At 45.0% G+C, this 13,327-nt stretch overlaps 1 protein-coding gene across 1 annotated transcript in view; it reads right to left on the reverse strand.

Annotated features, from left to right (window-relative positions):
* The window catches only part of LOC124776347 (single Ig IL-1-related receptor-like), a 355,807-nt gene that overhangs the window by 20,494 nt on the left and 321,986 nt on the right, over window positions 1-13,327 (reverse strand). The window contains exon 2 of the mRNA XM_047251297.1: window positions 3,617-3,798. Within this exon, the coding sequence (XP_047107253.1) occupies window positions 3,617-3,798 (182 nt within the window). The remainder of the gene's footprint in view (window positions 1-3,616; window positions 3,799-13,327) is intronic.

Consider the following 13,327-nt stretch of genomic DNA (forward strand, 5'->3'; position numbering starts at 1 on the left):
GACAGGTTCTACTACGCAGGGCCTATAAAACCATTTAAGCCTCTTCTGCTTAGACTGATGTAGAAGATGAACATTTCGTGGCCAGATGAAGCTAACCCTTAATGATACTTTCATTATTTTGTTTATCTCGTCTCAGATGTTTTTGACGAAAACAAACAACTGTATTGTTCATTTTATTGCTAGATTGTAATAATGCCCCCGTGTGTCCCAACAGCATGGTGCAAGTCTTCAATTGGACGCCACTTCGTCTACTAGTGTGCTCCTTAATATACTCCAGTAACTCTGCCTGGAAAGAAGTCCCACAGCTTAAGATGAAATGCGAACAGCGTCTCGTTCCGAGCGAATATTCACGTCACTGGGAAGTAACGGCTAAGTTAAAGGTAGTCTGCAATATTCTACAGTCGGACCAGGATTCGATCTCGCAATCTTATGGTTATCATTCACGTGCTTCATCACTAAACCACCAGGCACGACGACTGCTAGGTGGTAAAATGAAACTGATGTAACGCCTCAAAAAATCGGCCAATGTAGTCTTCGAAAAAGGAGTTGCAGACCCGAAACGTGCTAGATACAACGCGTGGACGCTCTTACTAAAGTTGTTGATCACAACGGTCTGATTCTAGTCACGATACACTGGGTTATCCACAAGTATCTCCGCGTTTTCGGGAGATGACTATGCGAAAAATGCAAGACAATCAGAAAATAGACACATATCAGTGAATAGAGCACCACTCCAAGCTTTTAACTCACATCACAATATGGGCAATGTTTGTCAGAAGGCAAAGTCAATACCTGCGTTCAGTTCATTGAAGTCGATGCTCATGGACTGTGCGGCTGGTTCCGGCGGAGGTTCGAGTCCCCCTTCGGGCATGGGTGTGTGTGTTCGTCCTCAGGATAATTTAGGTTAAGTAGTGTGTAAGCTTAGGGACTGATGACCGTAGCAGTTAAGTCCCATAAGATTTCACAAACATTTTTTGGAAGTCGATGCTATTGCTGCCTGAGAAGGTGGAACAGCAGCAGTCTGCTTTGGAAATCGGTTCAGTGGGTGGCCTAGCTGCAGGCGCCCACTAATTCATTGTGACAGCACAAAGTGGATGATTTGTGTATAAGGAGCAGTCAACTGAAAACCGAAAACTCGCCACAACGGGACCATGACATGGTTCTATTCAAAAGTAATCACCACACGTGTTAAGACATATATACCACTAGGAGACGAAACGATCAATTCGTGTTTCAAAGAACGGGGTGGGCCTCTGACGTATCCACAACCGCACGCACTCTTGCATTTACTCTTCCTACCGAAACCGACGTTCACCCCCGTCTTTCTTTAGGTCGCCAAAGATGCGAAAATCACACGGTGAATGATCTGGGCTGCAAGCAGGATACTGTAGTGTTTCCCAACCAAATCAGCTGAGTGTAACCTCCATCCGATATGCAGTGTGGGGACGGGCATTATCGTGCAAGAGGATGAAAAAAAAAATGGCTTTGGGCACTATGTGACTCAACATTTGAGGTCATCAGTCACCTACAACTTTGAACTACTTAAACCTTACTAACCTAAAGACATCTCACACATCCATGCCCGAGGCAGGATTCGGACCTGCGACCGTAGCGGTCGCGCGGTTCCAGACTGAAGCGCCTAGAACCGCTCGGCCACGCAGGCCGGCGCAACAGGATGATTCCGTTCGACAGCACTCCTGGGCGTTTTGACTTTAGGCTGCGTCACATTTTCTGCAAAGTGTCTTCACAGCGCTTTGCATTGATTGTGGCGGGGGAGAGAAGTGAAATTTTTCCACTTTTGGCTTTCCCGTTTGGCCTCTGGCTGTCGGAATGCTCTCGGACGAAATCGTCCTGTAACACGATCACGCCTGCCCCCACACTGCCAATCGGACGAAGGCTACGCTTCAGGGATTTGGTTGAGAAACCTTGCAACATCCTCCACACAGCCCAGATCTTGATGACGTGGAGAAAGACACGCTTGGATAACGGTCTCAGTCAGACGAGGAAATGAAAGAGGGGGTGCGTTGTGGAGCTATCTGTAGCTCAAAAAATGGTGCAAATGGCTCTGAGCACTATGGGACTTAACTTCTGAGGTCATCAGTCCCCTAGAACTTGGAACTACTTAAACCTAACTAACCTAAGGACATCACACACATCAATGCCCGAGGCAGGATTCGAAACTGCGACTGTAGCGGTCGAACGGTTGCAGACTGTAACGCCTAGAACCGCTCGGCCACTGTGGCCGGCCTATCAGTGGCCAACCGCTTTCTACGAAACAGGTATTAATAGTCTCGTCCCGCTGTGGGATAAATTTCTTAACGCGTGTGGTGCTTACTTTTGAATGAAACCATTCCACGGTCCTGGTGTGCCACGTTGGCCCCGTAAGGCAACTTCGCCATGGCGCATGCTACTAATCGAAACGTGGCGAGTTGTTCTGTCCACTGACATGTGTCATTTTCCTGTAAGGCTAGTGGCTTTTCCATAGTCGTCTTCTGAAACCTCGGAAATACCTACGAATAACACTGTGTAAGCGTACTGTCATATCGCTGGCTTAGTTGTGGAGTATCTTTGCGGGCAGCCGCGTCTGTAGAGAGTCGAGCGCGGGACACGGTACTGTTATGTTGTGTAGTGTGTAGCTCTGCAAGTGAGAGGCATTGTCAGCATGGAAGTTGAAGTGTTGCTACAAGTGTTATTACAGTAAAGTGATAAAATAAGTAAATGATTCAGATGAAAGTACGTCAAGAAGTAATTTAAGAATGGGCAGTGCTGCTGTTAACGTATTTGTGTATCCTCTCGTTGCGTGTCGTACCATACTGTATCAATCATCCGCGCCGTGTTCGATCTCCCAGAATGAACTGATGTGAATCAGTAGAAATTAGTCACCATCAAAGAGTGCGGTCAAGTGCCAGTGTCTTGTAGCGAGCGTGAGGACGTGCGTTCGATCATCGCGTTTCCGCATTATCAACAATCAACCGCGCCGCGACGGTTACGCGCACACTCGTACAAGTGAGAACTGAGAACTGAAGAATTAACTAGTGACAAGGAGGACTATTACCAGACATCTGTATGTGTGACGAGCGTAAGAACTTTCGTTCGATCTTTCGGCTTCCGCATCATCAACAATCACCCGCGTCGTGTCGGTTACGCGTACGCTCGTCTAAATGATATTTTGTGGACTGTTAATCATCCATTAATTGGGATAACACTTCTGAATTAGAATGTAAACAGTGCAACCTTCGATTTCCCTTTCATCGTCTCAGAATATAGTTGTTCATACCAGTCGTCGAACAGTTTTGTGTTTTAACGTTGAGTGGCTCCCCTTATTCGCTTGCATATTTCGATGGATAATTTCACGCAAGCCAGCAGCAGTGTGGAGCAGAAGAGTACGACCGCCGCGGGATTACCAGGTACATGGTGTGGACAGGGCGCACGGTCAAGAAAAGCGAAACGACAACCAGTATAAAAGGTCCCCCACACCCATTCGTACTCCCGGGCGTGTTACAACTGTATTGTTTTATTGCTGACTTGTTTGAGTCAACCTCTATCAAAGGTGGACCGAATCGTATTAATTTCTGTGTCCTTAGTGTTGAGAGTAGCGAGTTTGAGGAGTACTCACCGACCACCTTGAGCTCGACGTGGTGCTCCAGCGTGGTGGACTCGTTGCGCACGCGGCACGAGTAGCTGCCAGCGTCCGTGTCCTGCGACGCCTGCGTGTAGATGGTCTGGTTGCCCGACTCCGGGTACAGGATCAGGCTGGACGTGCTCGCCGGCCACGGGTACGGCTTCCCGTCCTTGTACCTGCAACAGCGAGGGACGTCCTGCATTTAGCTATACGTACAGGGAGCTCGACGAAAATACAGTGATTAGCGTTACTTTCGTAACCAAGTTCATCACCGTCAAATGAAATGTCAGTAGAGTTTATTCACTGATCCCTATACCATCAGGATGTAGATCTCTGATCTCAGAGCATGGAACTTTCTTATCATCTGTATAGTCTGCCACGTTGTAGTGAGGCAAAAAAAAAAAAAAAAAAAATCCACCGGTGTGTACGTCATAAAGAATTCTTTACTTATTTCTGGCTTTAACCCTTATATCAGTACGCGATGTAATAGAATGATGTGGGAGCAGAATCCAAAAGTATATTCATTTTGCCTTCTCGTGGCATTTCATGGCAACCACGTTCTAATTAGGCAAGAAACGAAATACGAGCAACCTTGGCTGGCACCTTTAGACAGCTAAAGTTCGACGTCCAGATGGTACACACTCACTGAATTTATTTCTTTTTTTTAACATGGAAAACAAATTGTGATGTGTCGGGAGGCATCAGTGAAATTAAGCATTATCTTTGAAGTAAGTCACTGAATTTTCTTTTAATCTCTTCTGAAAATAATTATCTATTCCTTGCTCATCTGTCTATTATGATTATCTAAGACGTGCAACAAATGCTCTCAACTACACTCTCACCATTAACATTGCTACACCAAGAAGAAATGCAGATGATAAACGGGTATTCATTGGATAACCATATTGTACTAGAACTGACATGTGATTACATTTTCACGCAATTTGGGTGCATAGATCCTGAGAAATCAGTACCCAGAACTACCACCTCTGGCCGTAATAAAGGGCTTGATACGCCTGCGCATTGAGTCAAACAGAGCTTGGATGGCGTGTACAGGTACAGCTGCCAATGCAGCTTCAACACGATGCCACAGTTCATCAACAGTAGTGACTGGCGTATTGTGACGAGCCAGTTGCTCGGCCACCATTGACCAGACGTTTCCAATTGGTGAGAGATCTGGAGAATGTGCTGGCCAGGGCAGCAGTCGAACATTTTCCGTATCCAGAAAGGCCGGTACAGGACCTGCAACATGCGGTCGTGCATTATCCTGCTGAAATGTAGAGTCTCGCAGGGATCGAATGAAGGGTAGAGCCGCGGGTCGTAACACATCTGAAATGTAACGTCCACTGTTGAAAGTGCCGTCAGCGAGAACAAGAGGTCACCGAGACGTGTAACCAATGGCACCCCATATCATCACGCCGGATGATACGCCAGTGTGGCGATGACGAATACACGCTTCCAATGTGCGTTCACCGCGATGTCGCCAAACACGGATGCGACCATCACGATGCTGTAAACAGAAATTGGATTCATCCGAAAAAATAACGTTTTGCCATTCGTGCACCCAGGTTCGTCGTTGAGTACACCATCGCAGGCGCTCCTGTCTGTCGTGCAGCGTCAAGGGTAACCGCAGCCATGGTCTCCGAGCTGATAGTCCATGCTGCTGCAAACGTCGTCGAACTGTTCGTGCAGATGGTTGTTGTCTTGCAAACGTCGCCATCTGTTGACTCAGGGATCGAGACGTGGCTGCACGATCCGTTACAGCCATGCGGGTAAGATGCCTGTCATCTCGACTGCTAGTGATACGAGGCCATTGGGATCCAGCACGGCGTTCCGTACTACCCTCCTGAACCCACCGATTCCGTATTCTGCTAACAGTCTTTGGATCTCGACCAACGCGAGCAGAAATGTTGCAATACGGTAAACCGCAATCGCGATAGGCTACAATTCGACCTTTATCAAAGTCGGAAACGTGATGGTACGTATTTCTCCTCCTTACACGAGGCATCACAACAACGTTTCACCAGGCAACGCCGGTCAACTGCTGTTTGTGTATGAGAAATCGGTTGGAAACTTTCCTCATGTCAGCACGTTGTAGGTGTCGCCACCGGCGCCTACCTTGTGTGAATGCTCTTAAAAGCTAATCATTTGCATATCACAGCATCTTCTTCCTGTCGGTTAACTCTCGAGTCGGTAGCACGTCATCTTGGTGGTGTAGCAATTTTAATGGCCAGTAGTGTATAAGAAGTACCAATATATGGAGTTGATAAAGAGTCATGTGAGAAAGATGGTAAATATAAGAGACGATGCAACGGTTTGGTTATGTAATCACTCTGACGCATGGCCTTGGCGGGTGCGTTTCTGGATGAGGTATCGAATGTATTGCTTCCCCCTACTTATACCTCCCGAGGAGATCTCGAATGTAAAATTAGAGAGATTCGAGCGCGCACGGAGGCTTTTCGGCAGTCGTTCTTCCCGCGAACCATACGCGACTGGAACAAGAAAGGGAGGTAATGCAGTGGCACGTAAAGTGCCCTCCGCCACACACCGTTGGGTGGCTTGCGGAGTATAAATGTAGATGTAGATGCCAACTGAAGAGCTACCTGATTGAAAAGTAGCGCCTCCAAGGTGTGAACGTGGACACCGCCAAATACTGCGATGTACTAACCCCATGCTCCTCAGTACCGCATCCGATGGTGAATGGCTGCTGAACATGACACGGCGATTGGTCGACTGTCGCGCGATCTTCACGGCCTGATCACCGGGCTTCCGTATACGGACGCCGCGATATCATGATATGAATTTTTGAAAATACACCAAAGACGTTGTTCCTGCTATTTGGCAGCGCAGCGTAGCTCGTTTGTTTCCAGTGCTGTAATGTGACAGAGCATTCTGAGAGTTTTAACTTAACGCCCTTGGACTGCCGCGGCTAATGGTTTACTCGCGCTTTCGTTGGGCACGGAGGACAGTGAGCGACGAGCTGCAGTGTGCTAGTGGCCGGAGGCGCTCTCATCTCTCCGGCAGCAGGCGAGGCGATGGCGCTTAATTAGAGGGCGCAAGGAGGGGGAGGGGCAGGACCCAGGCCACACGTCGCTCATTAGGCCTGCGGCCACCGCCCCCTCTCTTCGAGGAAGCGGCGCTTGCCCACGCCTTCCTCCGACGGAGGGCTCACTTCTGCATCTCGCAGCCATGTCCAGCATAGGCCTCTCCCCGCACGGTACCTGCTGCTTGATAGTGGTCGCAACATTCGTGGCGGCTAGCGTCCAGGGCTCACATTGCGTCCTCTGCCACACAAGCGACTCGTAGTGAAATTGCATGTGTGTCATTTCTCTGGCGCGTTGCGTATCCGGCACTATCGATGGCGACTTGTATTTCTGTTTCCGTCTGGCCGTTCCGTTTTGTGATGTGGCAGCAGTCTGATATTTTCATGTGTGCTTGTTAAGTTGCTAGCAATTGCTTTTAGCTTTGTGCTTACTTATTTTTATTTAAATTGCTGGGCATTGTCATTTGCCTGTTCTTTTACCTTTATTTATTTGTAGTGTCAATTAAGCCTAAGACGATGTCCAAGGTGATAGCAACTGATTTTAGCCTCGTGTGGACTTAGTCCTATTTAAATTCTTGGGCATTGCCATTTGCTTGTTCTTTTACTCTTATTTATTTATTGTGTCAGTTAGCCCTAAGATGATGCCAGACCTTGGTATCTGTCAACCTTATTTTGGCTACTAGCGCTCAGATGCAATATTGCGGGCCTATCTCGGATTTTGTCATTAATTGAGATCCTTTTATACTGTATTTTTAGTAGTAGCTTTCGCAAGTCCACTTGCGTATAGTATTTATTACGTGCCCCCCCCCCCCCTCTCTTCCTCCTTCGTGTAAACTGATTTTGGTAAGATTGCTAGGTGGCCTGTGTTCTTTTATTACCTATGTAAGTTTGCCCGCTGCCGCAGTCGTAACATGTTTTCACCGGCAAGCGGCCCATGTTGGCTAGAGTTTGATGTGGTCTGCGCTGTTGAAATCAGCACTTTATTATTTCAGCTAGTCATGTACGTGTTGTTGTGTTAACGTTTTAGTGCATTTTTAATTGAGATACCTTTTGGAAATTTTATCACTCTTTTAAAGAAGGTATAGGAAGGAGAAACTTCGACTGAAAATTTAATTGTAAATTATACATTTGTGCTCCACATTATAAAATTTAACTGTATTAGGTGAATTTATTTAGTTAAATGCGCAATGATTATTTGTTAATGTATCAAATCGCAAAAAATTGGTTTGGCAGTGATTCAAACGACACAAATAAGTTTCTCCGTTTACCTGTGGCATATAACATTTTTATTACCTCATATTGTAAGCAGTTTGATTTCTTTGTGTCACTGTAATTTGTAAGCCACAGTGTAATTTATTACAATTAATTAATTGTTTTGGGGAAATAAACCTTGAATTGTATGTCCCCTTTTCATTAACCGACTCCCATCTAAATCGTCCGCTCAGCGTGCTTGTGGAATATCGTTTCAGTTATGAGATTGGATTTGTGATTTCCTTTCAGAGAGGTCACAGTTCGTAGTAATTGACGGAAAGTCATCGATAAAACAGAAGTGATGTCTCGCGTTCGCCAAGGTAGTGTTATAGGCCCTTTCCGTTCCTTATCTATATAAACGATTTGGGAGACAATCTGAGCAGCCGTCTTCGGTTGATTGCAGATGACACTGTCGTTTATCGACTAATAAAGTCATCAGAAGATCAAAACAAACTGCAAAACGATTTAGAAGAAATATCGGAATGGTGCGAAAAGTGGCAGTTGACCCTGAATAACGAAAAGTGTGAGGTCATCCACATGAGTGCTAAAAGGAACTCGTTACACTTCGGTTACACAATGAATCAGTCTAATCTAAAAGCCGCAAATTCAACTAAATACCTAGGTATTATAATTATGAACAACTTAAATTGAAAGGAACATATAGAAAATGTTGTGGGGAAGGCTAACCAAAGATTGCGTTTTACTGGCAGGACACGTAGACAATGTAACAGACCTACTGAGGAGACTGCCTACACTACGCTTGTCCGTCCTCTTTTAGAATACTGCTGCGCGGTGTGGGATCCTTACCAGATAGGACTGACGGAGTACATCGAAAATGTTCGAAGAAAGGCAGCACGTTTTGTATTATCGCGAAATATGGGAGAGAGAGTCACAGAAATGATACAGGATTTGGACTGGAAATCGTTAAAAGAAAGGCGGTTTTCGTTGCGACGCAATCTCCTCACGAAATTTCAATCACAAACTTCCTTCTCCGAATGCGAAAATATTTTGTTGACATCGACCTACATAGGGAGCAACGATCACCCCGACAGAATAGGGGCAATCAGAGCTCGCGCCAACCTTGTGTGAATGCTCTGAAAAGTTAATCATTTGCATATCACAGCAGCTTGTTCCTGTCGGTTAAATTTCGCGTCTGTAGCACGTCATCTTCGTGGTGTAGCAATTTTAATGGCCAGTCGTGTATATTAGCTTGACTGCAGATGATGGAGTACACCTGCCACTTACTCGGCGGCAGCGAAGGGAGCTGCGGGAACGCAGGGCGTCGCTAGGAGTTGTGGATTTGTGGCTGGACGCTGGCTCTGGTTTTCCACCGTGTTGGCACTCGCCTCGGCGCTGAGCGGCCGCACCTGTAGTGACGTCGGCAGGCGCGCGGCATTCTCGCGCCACTTTCCGCCTCTTCCCACGGTTCCGTATTCAGCTGCGAATACTCGCCCTCCTCGTCTCTTTCTTCTCATTTTGAGTGGAGGCGCATTTAGAAAAGAAAGGCCCCACTTGCAGCAGGCAGCGCCGCGCTTTGCGAGACAATACTGCGCGCGGAACGAGAGCGCCACAGCGGGACGAGAGCGCGCTGCCGAGCCGCCACACTTCTTTTATATATGTTTTATATTCTTCGCTGAATACTCTCAAAGGCGGTGTCCTACTTTTATTAATGACAGTTTTCAATGCTTCGGTGTATTTTCTCAGTCGAAAAGAGACTGTTACAGAAAATTGTAACAGGAGCGTTCTATAATTACGGCGCAGTCACTTTTCTGTAAATAAAATAACAGGGCTCTCAGGGTGTGGAGATACAGCAAATCTTAAAAAGTAAGGCGGTTGCCACTGCAGACATGGTAATCGTGTTCAGAACTATCGCGTGCCTCGCAATAAATGCAAAATCTCTGTTCCTTGTAATGAGACTTACCTTCTCAGAACTTTCGCATGTTAACTGAAATTTTCGATACCCTATAAACGCTGACCACAATTTGGTTAATTTTCTTACTTACATTATATATTTCTCATCTGCAGTTGTTTCTGAATATGTCCGACTAGCAAAAAACTAATTTCCTGACAACATAATTATTATTATTCGTATCGATCCATTTCTAACATCAATCTTGTAACGTGAAAATTAATAATCACAATTGCTAACTTCAGTGATTTAAAAATAAATGTATAGTACAGATAATGCTGTCATGCTTCAGTTTTGATGTACACAAAATTGCTATCTTTATTCATAATTTTTCTAATTTTACCATCGATAATGAAGTCGATTTTATAAAATAACAGAAAGAAAATAACAGAAAGTTGTTATTTTTCATATTGTCAGAATTAATTAAGGCTATAAATATTCACTTAAATAATTATTCTCAGAAAACAATACACAAATTCAGGCCACCGGTTTTGTGTGTCTTTCGCTCGACTGTGGTGAACACGTAGATGTAACACGTGCTGCTTTAGTAAAATGTGTTTCTCAAGCATTTTCTACAAATCGAAACCCGAAAGTTTTACGAATGTTATACGAGAGAGAGAGCGCGCGCAGCCGACTAACACGGCAGAGTAGAAGTCAGTTCGTAACGCATTCGAGTCTCCTCAGATTTTCCCCCTAACCTTCCACCAAACAGTTATATTGTTACAACTAATCACGTTTCTTCAAAAAGGAATAATAATAATTATTATTATAGCCATAGCTAGACATTCGTGGCCTCAACAAGGAATTATGGTGAAATGAACATTTATTTATCGAAACACTGATGCGTGTATTGCAGTGACGTCATAACGTTCTATATCTACTTCGAATAAAGTACATTGCATTTGTACTGGTTCTGGAGAATCAACAGAAAGCCGGTGCGTCACCTACTCGTGGAAGAGGCAGCGGATTTTCTGCTTTCGCACCTGCTGCGTTTCAGATCGTTTCTTTTCGACACTAGAACCGATCGAGTTGTTAGTCAACAGTCCATAACCGCTAGACACGCTCGTTCGATTCTGTACACTGGAAAGACACATTTACTGTGTTTTTGATGTGGGGCTTTTAGCAGGATATACAACGGCGTTTGAAAATTTACCATACGATTCTTTGATGAATATCAGAAAAGAAACATTAAACCCCTGATTATTTAAAGAATCTAATTCCCGTGTATAAGAAAACTTCAGTCGTCTGACAACTCAGTTGATGTGTTAAATACTTGACATTAAGCATGTAACCTGGAGGAAGTTTCGTAAAGGTTTGTAATTACGCTTACAGTTGGTTGCAAGTCGCTAAGTGCTCTCATCCTCAAATACTGAGTGAATAAACGTCGAGTATTTTCGCGTCGTCTCTTATGTTCCCTCAAGACAAACACGCATTCTTTAACTGTTATACTTGTCTTATTATGTTAAACTTATGACGACAGCATCTTCAATTTTTAAATCCGATCGATAACTACGTGAAATGTTGAAAATCAAATTTTTGTTGCCCCTGCAAGCCTTTAGATAGGGAACTTCTACTGTTACTGGGTTCCGGGATAGTCTCTTAGTAGTATATAGGTGACGAGATTTCTAGTCTGCCGCGTTCAGCCCGATTCAAATGCGTCAACGGAACGGAACGTCGGTCGACGTCACCATCAATCGTTGGTGTGTCCACATCAGACGGGACATTAACAGGATGTAACTTGCTTAGGCCAGTACGGGGAACCGGAAGTGAAGTTATAAAGTACCATCTGTAATATAAAAGGCTGAATATACTATCAAAGCTAAGGAACTACCAATGATAAAAATGTATTGACGCTCAAAATAAAATTCATAACGAATGTTCTTGGCAAAGATTGTACGGTACATTGCTGAGAAATGAAACAACAGGTTCAAATGATTCAAATTGCTCTGAGCACTATGGGACTTAACTTCTGAGGTCATCAGTCCCCTAGAACTTAGAACTACTTAAACCTAACTAACCTAAGAACATCACACACATCCATGCCAGAGGCAGGATTCGAACCTGCGACCGTAGCGGTCGTGCGGTTCCAGACTGTAGCGCCTAGAACCGCTCGGCCACCCCGGCCGGCAAACAAAAGGGAAATTGTCTCTAAAATTTCAAAACACCAACATTTATTTGCTTGACAAAATACTACATGTAAACACATCAAAAACTATTTTGAAGACAATACAGGATTATTCATAAGTACCCTCAGAATTCTGGAGAACGACTGCACGAAAATTACACAATCTTATGTTCGATGTCTACCTGAAATAACGACGCACAGACGGGACGGCAGGAGGCATCATTATCAGTGGACGGCATATAGAACGGATGGATTTACGCAGCAGTCGCCTGATTCATGCACCAATGCTGACTGCTGCTCATAGGCGTCGAAGGCAACTGGGCGTCCACTGAGTGGCGAAAGGTGGCCTTCTCAGGCGAATCGCTTTTTATGCTCCGTCAGACGGATGGCCACGGGCTTGTACGGCGCGAAACGTGTGAAAGAACAACGATCGTCGGAAGGGTCCAGGCCGGATCAGCACAAAGATCTATCTATCCTTGGCGATCATATTCGGACTTTGGACATGTGGTCACATTAATCTGACTGGATAGTGTATACGAGACATACTAAAAAGAGAGCTGTACAGTGGACAGTGCGCGTCTTCAAGTTTCTATTCGTATTACGCGTCGTAGCATAATAGCAGAGCGCACCACTAGGGGCCAGGCCTGTCAGAACACCCAGACAAATCATCCACTCCGTGTGGTTGCGTCGAACTATTTCGCCCTGCTGATAGGCAACCAAATAAACATGTTTCCAAAGCTGGCTGCTGTGTCGCCTCCCAAGGGCAGCAGCACGCTGAATGAACTGACGCACGAACTGATATTTTCCGCATCACAAAACATGCCCACATTGAGTACCTGCGATGCGATGTGACGTGACTTTAAAATTTGAAGAGGAGCTCTGTCGACTGATGTGTGTCTGGTTTCTGTATTTCTTGTAGTTTTCAGGCAGTCGTCTTCTGAAAGCCTGGAGGTACTTATGGATTATCATGTACATAGATCCTTTCAACCTTTTCCATCGCTTCTAAGTACCAAATAATGCCAAAGTCAGCATTTATCTCCTCCACTATTCAAAAAAGCTCTGTTTACTGTAAACTGTTTCACGAATTTATTATCTTATTTATGCACTGTGCAGACGTTTTTTCGGGCATTGTAAACCCTATTTTTCGCTTTCAGTTATCTAGTCTCTTCCGTAGAAGAACACTCATGGAAAAAATATCCAATATGTCACGAGAACATTTTCCATGCATAGTGAAGACAAATCACACAGTGACAAGAAGACAAAGAACGTGAACTTGCAGAGAGGCTCTATCCAATGGTATGTGTCTGTTTTGTAGTTTTCATGCAGTCATCTTCTAAAATCCCTGGAGTTACGTATGAATTACCTTTCCTGGAAGAA

The sequence above is a fragment of the Schistocerca piceifrons genome, chromosome 2 (assembly GCF_021461385.2).
Source record: "Schistocerca piceifrons isolate TAMUIC-IGC-003096 chromosome 2, iqSchPice1.1, whole genome shotgun sequence".
Classification (NCBI taxonomy): Eukaryota; Metazoa; Arthropoda; class Insecta; order Orthoptera; family Acrididae; genus Schistocerca; species Schistocerca piceifrons.